Source organism: Hevea brasiliensis, chromosome 14, assembly GCF_030052815.1.
Source record: "Hevea brasiliensis isolate MT/VB/25A 57/8 chromosome 14, ASM3005281v1, whole genome shotgun sequence".
NCBI classification, from domain to species: Eukaryota; Viridiplantae; Streptophyta; class Magnoliopsida; order Malpighiales; family Euphorbiaceae; genus Hevea; species Hevea brasiliensis.
Genome location: NC_079506.1, coordinates 20133759 through 20148485, shown reverse-complemented (window position 1 = coordinate 20148485; position 14727 = coordinate 20133759). Strand labels below are relative to the sequence as shown.

Here is a 14727-nt window from a genome sequence, read left to right as displayed (position 1 = left end):
CTGCTCGAATACTACTGTGGCGGCTGCTGATCTTCAGTACCTACGCGATGGAAAACTAACGCGCTAAGCATAACGCTTAGTGGTGCATAATTTATAATAATAATAATAATTAAACAATTGAAATAATATTTACAAATCATAAATTCTGGGTCTTTTACATTTTTTTATTACACTTTGGAATCAATTAAAATTATTGGGGTCTTTCCTGTTTACTTATTGTATATTCAGTATTAATTAAATTATTATCAATGCCCAAGAAACCTATAACAAATTATAAAAGCTGGATACAAGGGAGTATACGGGTTAGACAGCCATATGTCTACCCTGTATACATCTGTCAGGCACGAGGCCAGCTGTCGGGCACGAGACCCGCTGTCAGGCTTGTAAAGCCAGAAATAAAGTAGGCACAATGGCCAGTAAGTAGGCATATAGCCTGTAGAACAATCATATCAGACATATATTGTCAGTTCATGATTTGCTCTATAAGCAGTACTGCTATCTGTGGTCCCTAATTGGTATACCAATTTATCCAACTAAATAAATAAGTCTAGGTATACTATGGGCAATTAAATATTTTTAATTAATTTAGCACTATTCACTATTACTATTTTTTTGCACTGTTCATTGATACTATTAATTTCATATTAATAGGACATTAGTCCCAATTTACATATTCATATCATTTTTAATATTTAATTATCCTTATGAGTATTTTAATTTTCATATATAGCATTTTTCCCATGAACCTTTCTTTAGGTTCATGTTGATGTGTCATATTTATCTAGGAATTTGACTAGGTTAGGATGTCTATTTAGTCACAATTCCTTCATAATAATTGCTCCTCTATGTTTAAACTTGAATTTCAGTTTTTGAATCACTGAATTTGGGGTTATAGAACTCAAGTTATGGTCAAAATACCATAACTGGTCCATTTGCCTCTAAGCTGTCCAGAATTTACAATTTCTGGTCAATAAACTTTAACCAGTCATTTGATCATTTTATTGTCATTTTTAGACTTAGGTTCATTCACAAGATATGTTCCTCTATGTCTTAGGGACTCCCAGGTACAATTTCATAATTTTTCAAGCTTGGTATAGTGAGTTATGGTCAATGTATTAACCTGGACTCTCAGTCCTATAAGGGCAAAAATCAACTTCAGGGCAGTATGTTTGACCCTCTTTTTAGGGTCTTTACACTTAGAATTTGGCAAAGGTGTCTAAATCAATATTGTATCCCTAAGTATCATGTTTCTACATCATATTGGCAAATCTCAAATGGAATTTCCTAGTGGGAGTTATGGCCAAATGAACACACAGGTATCAAATGGCATTCTGGGTTCAACTTAACATTTTCTAGATTTCAATTCCTAACTTTGGCTAATATTTTCCCTAGGATGCAATGGTTTCTAGAGCTTGGTCAAAACATAAAAATTGTTGTGCTATGTCTTATAAAACTTTTGGCACTAGTTTCACTCAATTTGCAGCTTTGGAGACCAAGTTATGGCATTTTTGCCAAAACTGGTCAAGCATACCAAAGGAACAGTATTTTGGTCATTTTCTGGGTTGGCAGTTTCAGTGACCCAAATTGTGCTAATAATTTGAATTGGTTAAAGGCAAAACTGGGTTAAGTGGTCTTCATGAAAAGTGTAGCCCTATGTCTAAACTTTCCATGGTTAAAATTTTAGGATTTTTGGACCAGTATAGAGAGAGTTATGACCAAATGAACACGTACTGTTCATTTGGTCATTTTCTGGGTTGGCAGTTTCAGTGACCCAACTTGTGCTAACAATTTGAATTGGTTAAAGGAAAAACTGGGTTAAGTGGTCTTCATGAAAAGTGTATCCCTATGTCTAAACTTTCCATGGTTAAAATTTTAGGATTTTTGGACCAGTATAGAGAGAGTTATGACCAAATGAACACGTATTGTTCATTTGGTCATTTTCTGGGTTGGCAGTTTCAGTGACCCAACTTGTGCTAACAATTTGAATTTGTTAAAGGCAAAACTGGGTTAAGTAGTCTTCATGAAAAATGTAGCCCTATGTCTAAAATTTCCATGGTTAAAATTTTAGGATTTTTGGACCAGTATAGAGAGAGTTATGACCAAATGAACGCGTACTGTTCATTTGGTCATTTTCTGGGTTGGGTTGCAGGGAAATCCGAATTTGGACAGTATTTAGGTCAAGTTTTGGACAGAATTTGGGCATGGTTTCTTCATGGAAAATGGGCTATTTTGGGTCTAGTTTCACCTCCAATTGGCCTCATACCAATTGGGGTCACACAATTTTATTTATGGCCTAAAATGTACACTGCCCTCAACAAACACAACCTGCAGAAAATTAACACTTCCAAAACTCAATCTCCTCCAACTTCCTTACTTCAATTTGCATGCAATACACTTCTATAAGCAACAATCTCATCCCAATAGGTCAATTTCAACATTTTACACAAAGTCCTCAACATTTACACAAACCCTAATTTTCAAAGTTTCAAATTTACACAAACACTACACAATCAAACACCCAAACATTTAAACTTATTACACATTCTCATGGAACCATTTTTCATCACTTAAAAGCAATAAATTTCAAGTTCCATGGCTGCCAAAAATTCAAGGGTTCTTTCCTCTAGATTTTCTTTTTGTTTTAATGGTACTTTTCATGTTTAATAAAGAGAAGAAGAGGGATTAGTGCACTAACCTCTTGTGACCCACTTCAAACTTTAATCTTTCTTCTTCTAATGGGTATCTAAAGCTTCCTTATGGTGTGTGGGCTAAATTTTTTTGTGAAGGGGTCTATGGGTTTTGGGGAGGAGAAAGCTTGGAAAATCAAGCTTTAAGAAGAACAAAAATGGAGGGAGGGAGACACTAAGGGAGACGGCAAGGAGGGAGAGAGAAGAGGAAGAAGAAGAGGGTTGGTGGGTTTTGTCTCTTGTGGGTATTTATATATATATTTATGTGTACTTTATTGTTTTTAAATTTCATAAATCTATTTCCTTTCTTTTCTTTTCTTTCCTTTCTTTTCTTTTCTTTTCTTCTTCTTTCTTTCTCATTTTTCAATTTCAAATTCATAAAATTAATTTATGTTAATTATTCTATTTCCAAATTTTAATTTGACATTTAAGTCAAAATTCACATCTAGGGGTGAAATGACCAAAATGCCTTTCATGGTGCATATCGGGTTATTTTTATTATTTTTGTACCAAATAAATAAATTCTCTAAATTTTATTTTATTTCTCAAAATTTTTCCTATATTTTTTTAATATTTATTTCATTAATTTATGCCTCCTCACTATAGTTTAAGTGTAGTTCCAGACATTTTTATTGTCCGTATAGACATTAGTCATCAGAACAGTAAAATGTACGGACTACCTTTGGTGAGGACGTTACACACAGTGAAACCTGCAGCAAAAGTTACTGTTGCTATGAGGGTCTCTACTATCTGATGGGATTCACTCGTTTTTTTGAATCTAGAGATTGACTTATCGTCAATTATTGACAAGCGCTCACGTGATCTCAACTGGATTAAAGGCCGACCTCGTTTATATCCAGCCCTCATTAGGTCGCTTGCTGTCCATCCCTGCAACATGAATGTGAACAATTTTTCATTTTGGGTCAGTGTTGCCAATGCAGTTTTAAGTTCAAGCTTAAAAAAATTTTTTTAAAAAATCAATGAAAATGAATGTCTACAATATTTGTGGGTGATGATATATGGGCATAAAATCAAGTTGGTGTACCGGTCATGGCAATTTGCTTTTATGCTTCGTTTCTAGCACCACGTCCAGACCAGTTAAATTTTCATTATTGACAGCCATTTTATCAACAAGGTGGTGTTCTGTAAGACAACAATCTTCAAAGCCAAAAGCAGCTACTAGATGGACCGGAGTGTTCCCTTCTTTTTCTTTCTGATTAATTAGGTTGGCCAGGGAAGGTTTTTCAGTAATAATTTGCACTCCTTTAAAACTGCCGCTTTCTACAGCAAAATGGAGAACATTCCGGCCTCTATTGTCAGCCAGGTCGCAGCAATCTGGGCAGTCCGACATAATTTTTTCCACCACCTTTAAATGGCTATCGCCGTTGAGAATCGCAAGATGAAGTGGTGTCTTTCCATCATTCTCGCTAATATAGGCAGCATATTTATTATCATCTTCTAGTAACATTTCCACAATTGGAAGAAGATTGAAGTAGGAAGCATAATGCAGCGGAGTCCATCCTTCTTCGTCTTGTTCTCTGGTCAGACTGCTGTTTTTATTCAATATTTTTCTTGTCAAATCTGTGATAAAATTGAAAAAGATGTCAACTTTTAAGGGTAAAAAAAAAGGAAAAGTGACACAGAAAATTAAATATTACAAGCTTTAAAAGCTTATGTTTCTTCCACTTAATAAATAAAAATATTTTTATTGGAAAGATATCTAATTTTATTTTATAATAATATAAAATATTATACTTACATTTTATAAAAAGAACTATATCTATCAATAATTATTATAATCATTTAGCCAATTCAATTAAAATTAAATTTTTATCATTCTCTCTATATACTAATAATAATATAATATCTATTATTTACCCATTTTAAAAAACCTAACACTATTCTTATAATAATATATTTAATATATAAAAAATAATTTATAACTACATTATTTTTAAACTATTTTTAATTATTAAAAAAAATAAATTTATTATAAATTACATCATTATTTAAGGGTATAAACTAAATTTGCACGCATTAATAGACTAAAAACACTAAATAGATATTATTTAAAATATTTTTAGATAATAATAAGAATAATAATTGCAACATTATAATAAAAGAATACTAATGTGAAACAAAATCTTACTATTTTAAAGTTGCATTTATAAGAAAAAAAAATGCAAGAATAATTGCTGAAATATATCAATGATTTTTTGTTATTATATTTTCTTGTAATTAAGAAGACAAAAGTCTAATATTTTATTAATATAATGTTAGTTTATAAAATAGATATTATTTTTAATAAAATAAATTCATCTTAAAATTAATTTAATAATAATAAATAAAATCTAAATTTAATAATTAAATAATCAAATGATTAGAAAACAAATAAAATTAACAGAAAAAAAATTAATAAAACTTAATTTGAATTCATATACAAACACTTAAGTGGATTAAAAAATAAATTAATAAATAAAATTTAAATTTTAATGAATAAAGTAAAGCACCTAATAATTCCTCAAAAAAAAGCAGTTCCCTTAGTGAAATAATTTATGAATTCATGGTTTGAATAGTCATGTAATAAATTTCAACATTTGCAAACTTTTTATCATAATAATTTTATTTCAATTTTTAAAGAAATTAAAATTTAATTAGAATATAATCAGATGGTCCAAAAAAGACATTGAAAACAAATAGCACACAATAAAAATTTAGCCTGTACAAAGAAGCAATATAGTATTTTTACTGTTCTTAGTAATAATAAAAGTGTGATTTATTTTTTTAGTGATGTATAATAATTGGCGGGGCCGTAAAAAATAATAATAATAATAATAACTCAGAAATAAGCAAATAAGTTTTTAATTTGATGAAATTTGTAAAATTAATGAGCTTGATAGACCTAAATTAAAATAAGAAAGAAGGAAGAGAAAATGATTTTTGGGTATTTCTCTGACTGACGGGGGAATGAACTGTACCTGCATCTCCGCTTATCACAGCTTCGTGCAAAGCCGTTCTACCATCGGGACCAGTGTATGCCGGTGAGAGACATATCTCCAATATCTTAGAAGCAATGATATTGTTCTCTCTCACCGCTGCAAGGTAAAGCGGGCTTTCTCCGGCGGCATTAGCTATGTTCGCAAATTCAGGATTTTTTCTAATCAATATTTCCACCACCTCAAGATGATTATTTCTCACAGCCTCATGCAAGGCTCTTCTTTATCCGGGCTTGTCGTCTTCAGCATCTGATCACTTGTTGACGCCTCTGCACCTCTCTCAATGTCTTCTTGAGCATTCTTGATGCTATCGATAAGACATTCCACTATATTTTTACGCCCAAACCTTGCTGCAATGTGCAGTGGAGTTTCACCTCTGATATTGGGCTCAACTAGCAGCGATGGACACTTGCTGATAACTAGTTTCACAAATTCAATGGATTCTTCCGTTTCATTTTGTATTGATGTGATGTAAACATGTCGGATTGTACTTTTGTTTGGGTACGCAAAAGATCTAGCGGCTCTGTGTAATCTTTGAATTTGTTGATTTGGCCTTCAGCTGCAGCATTGTACCATTTAGCATCCATGAAAGTGATGATGTGTTTTTGCTTGGGCTGATCATTGATCTCAGATGCTAATTGGGTTTCGGGCAATACTTGGGAATCCGCCATATATGTAGCAAGGTAGCAAAGTTGAGCAAATGGAAAACAGTGAGCGGGAAAAAGCTTTTGCAGTGAGATTTTTCTTTTCGCTCGCTCGTAGCACACGCATGCCAGACACTTCTATTTATAAGGAGACTGGAGAGTGGAGACATATTTAGGTTGTGTTTGGTTGGTTGAGTTAATTTAATGCATTTTTTTCCTTATTAGGGAGTTTAAATTCATAATTTTTTATTTATATAAGAGTATTGTGTGTATATATCGTCCCACTAATAAAATTTTCTGAATTCAAATTGATCATCCATCTAATTAAGTTTATTTATTTAATTAAACAATTATCAATCAATGCATGTTAACTAAATATCATTAAATTTATTCATTAAAAATATTAATTAGACTCATGGACTTTATACCAAAGCTCTATTGTCTCCTGGTGGTCTGGTGGGGTTGTGATGTTGATGCCAGATCCAGTTCGGTTCCAACCATTGTCAGATTAATGTTAATCCAATTTTAATACTGGAATTATTCAATAGTTTGACAGTTCAAATCAAATTTAACCCTCAATTTAAGGCTAATAATAATAATAATAAGATAAAAAAAAAAAAAGTCGTTGTGCAGAATACTCGCCACATTAAGTATATAAAAGAAAAAATACAAGAACTAAGTAGTTAATTTCATTAAAATTAAGGGACTAAATAATAATTTTTCCAAAACTATTTAACTTCTAAATTCTTCTGCAATCACCTTCTTGTTCCATCCCTTCGATAACTTCTTCTACATGCTGGTTGAAATCTAAATGGATGATGGAGTTGGACTAGACCGACTCTCAATAAATAAATGGGAAATTCTTGTCTAAACTGGGTTCATCATATGCTCAAGATACAATCATGTGAGATCTATATATTTAATAAATTAATCTCACCATATTTTTTATATATTGGGTCCATAGTATATTGGGTCTACGTAAGAAAAATCCTTAATAAATAAACAATAAATTATACATTCATAAATTTTAAATACATTAATTTCCATCTTAATTTTACATATTTTTCTAATTATACACTGCTCTTTAATTGTACAACAGTCCAAGTATTAATCAGTTAATCTAGATAGAAACCTTGAGCACGCAGAAATACAATAAGCCCAAACAACTTCCGATGACACAAATGGTGGCCCCAAGACCTGATGAGGAACTTGGCATCACTGCATACACACCTGTCATGAATGCCACCACCATTAATTCCATAGCAATTAAAGTGAAGTGAGCAGCCGCAGCGAATAGATTAAAGTACTTTCTCTTGGATGTTTGCAATGTCAATAAGAAGTGGATAAGCACAACAGAAATGGAGAGGGCAAACGCAAGGGTATCAGTTATAAGGAAAGTTTTGAAGGCTGATCTTCTACTTAAAATTGCTGTTCCTTCGTCGGGGCCATCGTGATCACTGTAACCGCCAGGTAAGGTGAAACCTGCCGCAAAAGTTATCGTTGCTATGAGGGTGGCTACTATCTGATGCGATTGACTGGTTTTCTCGAGTTCAGTGATGAACTCATTGTCGAGTCTTGACATGTTATCACGTTCTGCGAGCTGGATAATTGAAGGCCGACCAGGTTTATAGCCAACCTTCTTTAGTTTTCTTTTTGTCCATCCCTGCAACATGAATTCATTAACTGTGTTGTTCCAAAACAAATCAATGCTTACCAATAGAAATGAATAATTTTTCATTTTGGCAGTGTTTTCTATGAGATTTCAAGTTAAAATTTCAATCAAAGCTAAATTGAAAATAATAATAATAATAATAATAATAATAATAATAATAATAATAATAATAATAATGCCTACAATTTGTGGGATGATGTAAAGGCATAAAATTAACTCGGCGTACCAGAAATGGCATATTGCTTTCATCCTTCGTTTTTACCACTACGTCCAGAGCGGTTAAATTTTCATTGTTGATGGCCTTTTTATCAACTAGGTGGTGCTCTGTAAGACAACACTCTTCAAAGCCATAAGTAGCAAGCAGATGGGCCGGAGTGTTCCCATCTTTATCTTTCTGATTTATTAGGTTAGCCAGGAAAGGTTTTTCAGTAATAGTTTTCAATCCTTCAAAACTCTTGCTTTCCACAGCAAAATGGAGAACATTTCGGCCTCTATTGTCAACCAGGTCGCAGCAATCTGGGTAGTCTGACATAATTTTTTCCACCACCTTTAAATGGCTTTTGCAGTGGAAAATCGCAACATGAAGAGGTGTTTTTCCGCTTTTATCGCCAATATAGGCAGCAGATTTACCATCTTTTAGTAATAACACTTCCACAATTTGAAGAAGATTGAAGTAGGAAGCATAATGCAGCGGAGTCCATCCTTCTTCGTCTTGTTCTTTGGTCAGACTACTGTTTTTTTCAAGTATTTTTCCTATCAAATCTGCAATAAACTTGAAATAAATATCAACTTTTCAAGAAATACAAAAACAAATTTCAAAGCGGTATAATTACTTAATAATGGCTAATATATCGGACCGCGAAACACTCAAATTGATTATTATGATCCTTAAACTCAATCCGCAAGTTGCTTGTACCACTAAAATTTTGAAAAAATTTTTGAAGTTGAATTCAAATAGCTTGATTTATTTACAACCATGTACTTCTAAAAAAACCAAAACTCTTTGTGCGAGTGATTTTGGAGAAACAAAAATTGGCGGACAAAGAAAGAAAAGACGTTAGCAGCTTTTATTCGCTCTAGGTTTTGGGGTGTTTAGTTCATCTTTTGGCTATAGCTAATAGTTGATAGACACTCAAACAGATGAATTAAAGTGTTTAGCAAGCTTAAAAAATTAGAGCTGATAAGTAACTGATATGATACCCTTCAGTTTCAGTTTGTATAAACTCTAAAAATAAAATTATTTCTCATCAGTTGAAAGCTAATTTGATTTTTTTTTTATTTACACCATATTATTCTTTTTCATATAACTCAAAAATTAATATTATTAATGTTATTTACTTTTTTTTTTCATTTACAATCTTAACATCTTAATTAGCATATTGTAATTTTGTTAAAATATTTTCTCTGAAGAACATAAAATATAAAATACTTATTTATTATGAAAAAATACAATTTTTTTCTAAAAACTTAAAATTATAAGATTTTCTTTCTTCATCAATTATAAAATTACTTTATTATTTTATAACTACATTTTTAAAATTATTTGATTATTTTTTTAAAGAATTTAATTATTTTCTTATATCAAAAATAAAATAAATAATATGATATAATAAATCAATATTATATTTTTATTTTAATAATATAATAAATAATATAATATAATAAATTTATAGTTTTATATTCATTTCAGTAATAAAATAAATTATATGATACATGTCTTTATTAGTCATTTTACATATCAATAGCAACAGTTAAATGTAGTTTTACCAAACACTTAACATAAATCAGCTATCATTAGTTATTAACTACCAGCTATCAGCTATCAACTAATAGTAATATCTATTAGTTAACAATTATCTATCTATCTATCAGTTAACAGTTATCAGCTGTATTCAAATAAACCCTTAGGGTTGTTTAGTTTTCTTAAAGGTAAATTTATTATTTAACCCTGATGTTTTATGATTAATAACACTTGAGTCTTTATATTTTAGAAATTAAACTATTTAGTTCCCTAGTTTTGCTTTTATAACACACTTAAGATCCTTCCGTCCATTTTAGACATTAACATTTGAGATAAATTACTATTTAATCTTCAGATATTACAATTATTTATAGTTTCATTCCTTAGATTTACAATTATTTACAATTTCATTCATCAGTTTCATCTCTTCATCTCCCTCGCCATCTCTCTACCTACCCCATTTTTGTCTCTTTCCCTCTCTCTATCTCTCTCCATTTTCCATCTCTCTCTCTCTCTCATACATTTATGGCTCTATTCTCCCTCTCCATTTTTATACCTGCATGAAGGAGATAGACAAACAGTAAAGGAGATAGAGAGAGAAACATGGAGAGAAAGAGAAAAGAGCTAAGAGGAGGGAGAGATGAATAAGTGAGAGAGGAGGGCAAAGAGAGAAATAAGGGAGAGACAAAAATGGAAGAGAGACGGAGAGAGATATATAAACGGGAGAGAGAAGAAATGAGAGAGAGAGAGATACAGAGAGAGGAAGAGAGATACAAAAATGAAGGAGAGAGGCAGAGACATAAATGTGTGAGAGAGGGAGAGAAAGATGGAACTAAGGGATGAAATTGTAAATAACTATAAAAGTAAGGGATAAAATTGTAAATAATTATAAAACTAAGGGATAAAATTGCACATAGGGAAGAAAAATGGTTTTTGTGTATTTCACAACTGAGCGGAAATGAAGCGTACCTTCATCTTTACTTGTAACGGCTTCGTGCAAAGCTGTTTTACCATTGGGACCGCTGTATGCTGGTGAGGGACATATCTCCAATATCTTAGAGGCAATGATATTGTTCTCTCTCACCGCTGCAAGGTACAGCGGGCTTTCTCGGGCGGCATTAGCTATGTTCGCAAATTCAGGATTTTCTCTAATCAATATTTCCACCACTTGAGGATGATTATTTCTCACTGCCTCATGTAAGGCTGTGTCTTCATCTGTGCTTGTCTTCTTCAGCATCTTAGCACTCGTTGACGCCTCTGCGCCTCTCTCAAGGTCTTCGTATTGAGCCTTCTTGATGCTATGAATAAGAAATTCAACTATATTTTTGTGCCCGAACCTTGCTGCAATGTGCAGCGGAGTTTCGCCTTTGATGTTGGGCTCAGATAGCAGCGATGGACATTTGCTGATAACTAGTTTTACAAATTCAATGGATTCTTCCGTTTCCTTTTTTACTGCTGTGATGTAAACATGTAGGACTGTATTTTTGTTTGGGGTGCGCAAAAGATCTAGAGGCTCTGTGTAATCCTTGAATTTGTCAATTTGGCCTTCAGCTGCAGCATTATACCATTCAGCATCCATGAAAGTGATGATGTCTTTTTGTTTGGGCTGGTAATTGGTCTCAGATACTAATTGGGTTTCGTGCAAAGCTTGGGAATCCTCCATATGTGTAGCTAGCTAGAGGTCGCTAGCAAAGTTGAGCAGTGAAAATTAGTGAGCAAGAAAAAATCCTTTGCAGTGAGATTTTAGGTTTTTCTCTGCACTTGCAACACGCACTTGCCAGACACTTCATTTATAAGGATCCTGGAGAGTGGAGACAAATTTCTGTTGTGTTTGGTTTGATGGGTTAATTTAATGCATTACATTTATAAGGCTCAATACGAATTTAGATATTTGGACAATTTTGCTTACAAATAATTTATTATGAATTTAACTCCCAACTAAAAACGGATAGGCCAGACATTAGTCACAACAAATCCACCCCTCGGGGCTAGTGCAATGTCCCATCACCTCATATTTATTTTATAAATACAAATATATAAATTTTATATATTTTATAAAATAAATTTATTATTTATTTTATATATATATATATATATATATATATATATTAAATGCATAATAAATGCATTCTAAATAATATTTAATGTTGTCATGTTTTATTAGAGTTATCCTGAGAATGAGATATAATAGAGGCAGGTATTATTATAATTTTACATATTTTAAAATATTATTTAAAGATTTTTTTTATTTACTTTAATTAAATTAGAATTGAAGAGATTATATTTTCTATCAATTTCAATATATATTACTGTATATGTCAAACCTGATATGAAACTATTTTAGAGGGAAATAAAATAAAGAAAAAAATTATACTGAGAGAAAATAAAAGTTTAGAAAAAAAATTATTTTCCTCCTTTTATTTGAATATTAGAAAAAAAGAAAATTATTTTATAAATAATGAAAACTTCATTTTATTCTTTTATTTTTAAATATATTTTACTTTCAAACAAAGGCCTACTAATGTCTTTAAAACCTGAATCACTCTATTCAAATCCAAATCCGATTAATGTTTTTAAAACCTGAATCTATCCTAAAACTTTATTAAAATTTATTTTTAACTACCAGAACCTATCACAAATCCTATTATTATTATTATCAAAAAAATATTCAAATCTATTTAATTTTATATATTTTAATTAAAAATCTTCATAAAATTTATTTTTATTAATAACTTATATTTTAAAAAATTAATAATTTCATAAAATATTTTAATTTTATTTTATATAAAATAAAATATATAAAAATTTATAAATATTATCATAAAAAAATATATAATTTATATTTAATTAAATATTTATAAATAAATTCAGATAACAAATACTTTATATATAAAATTTAAATCTAATTTAAATTTACCATAAATATTAAATTTTAAACTCAAATTCATCTTAAAATCCACAATATATTATTAAAATTAATCTTATTAAAACGCAGCCAGATTAAATACCTATAAATAATCCGTTGCCATTCATTCCTGCTGACAGTTACACTTAAAAGTGTACAATAATTGTAGTGAAGCTTACTATAATGCTCACGACTGAAAGTAGACATAAGCAAGTGACGTATGAGCAGACGTAGAAACAGCTACTGATTTGATAAGGATAAATTATTTACACTATATTGAAAGATGTATAAAATTTTTAAATAATAAGTTATTTAAGATATGATTTTTTTTTAAGAATATAAAATTTTTAAAAATTTTACTTTTTTAATTTATTAAATTAAAGAATTCAAAAAATTTTAATAATTTATTTTTTATTATTTTACATTACTTAAAAAAATTTCTCTACACTTTATTTAATATACTTTATTTTTACTTAAAAAAAAAAGTGTTGATGAGTCCTCATCCTCAGAGGTCCCAGCATGGGAGTGAGTGCTAGTGAGGCACTTAAAAAAAAAATGTGAGTGCTAGTGAGGCACTTAAAAAAAAAATAGTGCTGATGAGTCCTCATCCTCCGGGGTCCCAGCATGGGCAGTGAGTGCTAGTGAGGCACTTAAAAAAAAAATAGTGCTGATGAGTCCTCATCCTCGGGGGTCCCAGCATGGGCAGTGAGTGCTAGTGAGGCATTGACTTCTAAAAAATTGCACAGGAAGTATATTTGTTTTCATTGATTATTTATTTATTTATTTTTATCTCATATTGTCTCTGTCATGTAAAAGAGGAAAATACATTAAGGATGAACACTGAGTAATTGATTACAATCGATGAAATTTAATTGTTTTAGTAAAAATAAAATTAATTTAATTTAATTTTTAATTTAATTATCTTTAATTTGATAATTAAATTAATTGAAATAATCAATTTTTTATTAATTTATTAATATATTAATTATAATTTTATTAGCAATATATTAGTTATAGTTATTATTTTTATGAATTATAATAATAATAATAGTAATCAACTCGTAAATATTCTTTAATAATCATATTTATTATTTTTTATAAATAAAAAAGATTATAAATATATTTTATTTTTAATTAATTAATTAATTAATAATATAAAATATATTTTTTTTTTCAGCTAATTCGGTTATAACTGATAACATAATCCCATTAAAATTCTTTATTATATATGCTTAGTTCCAAGTGTTTTGAGTAATCCTATATATATGGACTGATTTACTTAAAGAAATTGCAATTATATATGCTATACCACTCAGCCTCTTCATTGGTCCATGTTCAGGTCTCTGCTTTGAAACACTATGTGACCTCGCCATAGCCTTAAAAGATATGAATATTAGTCATATAATTAGGGCAATTCCCATATTGCCTAAAAAAATTTATCTATACACACAATCATTCTCTCTTGGTAGGTGTAATAGGAGCATTAAGAATTTGTGATATAGTATTATAATAGGATTATAATAGGATTTTTAGCATAAGTTACTATTAAAAGAATATCAAAATTTTAATTTGTGATAAAGTAATACTAAAAATTAAAATTATTTTTAAATTTAGTGACGGATAAATGGTTGCTTAAAGAAAATTAGTGACGAATTAATATGGATTAATTAGTAATAGATCTTCGTAGCTAATAAAATAGTTAATTTAAATTAATATAATAATTAGGTTAATGATCATTTGAAATATTTTATTAAATTCATGGGAATTAATGAAATAGAGAAATTATTATTATATAAATTTAAAAAATGTTTTCGATTGTTAAAAAAAAAGAAAGTTGATCTCTTACTAAAGTTAATAAGAAGTCATATAATTACGTTTAAAATTCAATTATAATAAATACTCTATTTATGATATAATTCTTTTGATTAATAAATTAATCGAATATATTTTCACCATCTATTTTTATAAAGTTCAAATCGCACATGTAATTGAATAGTGTTTAAAAGTTAAGAAAATTAATTGATATCATTTGCCAATTATGTGATTATTGTCTAAATTTAAATATAAAAATTTTAATTGAAT

General features: G+C 29.9%; 2 protein-coding genes across 2 annotated transcripts; both read right to left on the bottom strand.

Moving 5' to 3' along the window:
• Positions 1-3735: 3735 nt before the first annotated feature.
• LOC131172871 (uncharacterized) lies at positions 3736-6354 on the bottom strand. The gene is made up of 4 exons (XM_058134407.1): positions 6189-6354; positions 5886-6102; positions 5666-5844; positions 3736-4268 (listed from the first exon to the last, which is right to left on the bottom strand). Exons 1-4 carry the CDS (start codon positions 6352-6354, stop codon positions 3736-3738), a joined length of 1095 nt encoding a protein of 364 aa, XP_057990390.1.
• Positions 6355-7301: 947 nt separating this feature from the next.
• On the bottom strand, positions 7302-11484 carry LOC131172870 (ankyrin repeat-containing protein At5g02620-like). The gene is made up of 3 exons (XM_058134406.1): positions 10687-11484; positions 8226-8771; positions 7302-7990 (listed from the first exon to the last, which is right to left on the bottom strand). Exons 1-3 carry the CDS (start codon positions 11401-11403, stop codon positions 7448-7450), a joined length of 1806 nt encoding a protein of 601 aa, XP_057990389.1. The 5' UTR covers positions 11404-11484; the 3' UTR covers positions 7302-7447.
• Positions 11485-14727: the final 3243 nt, after the last annotated feature.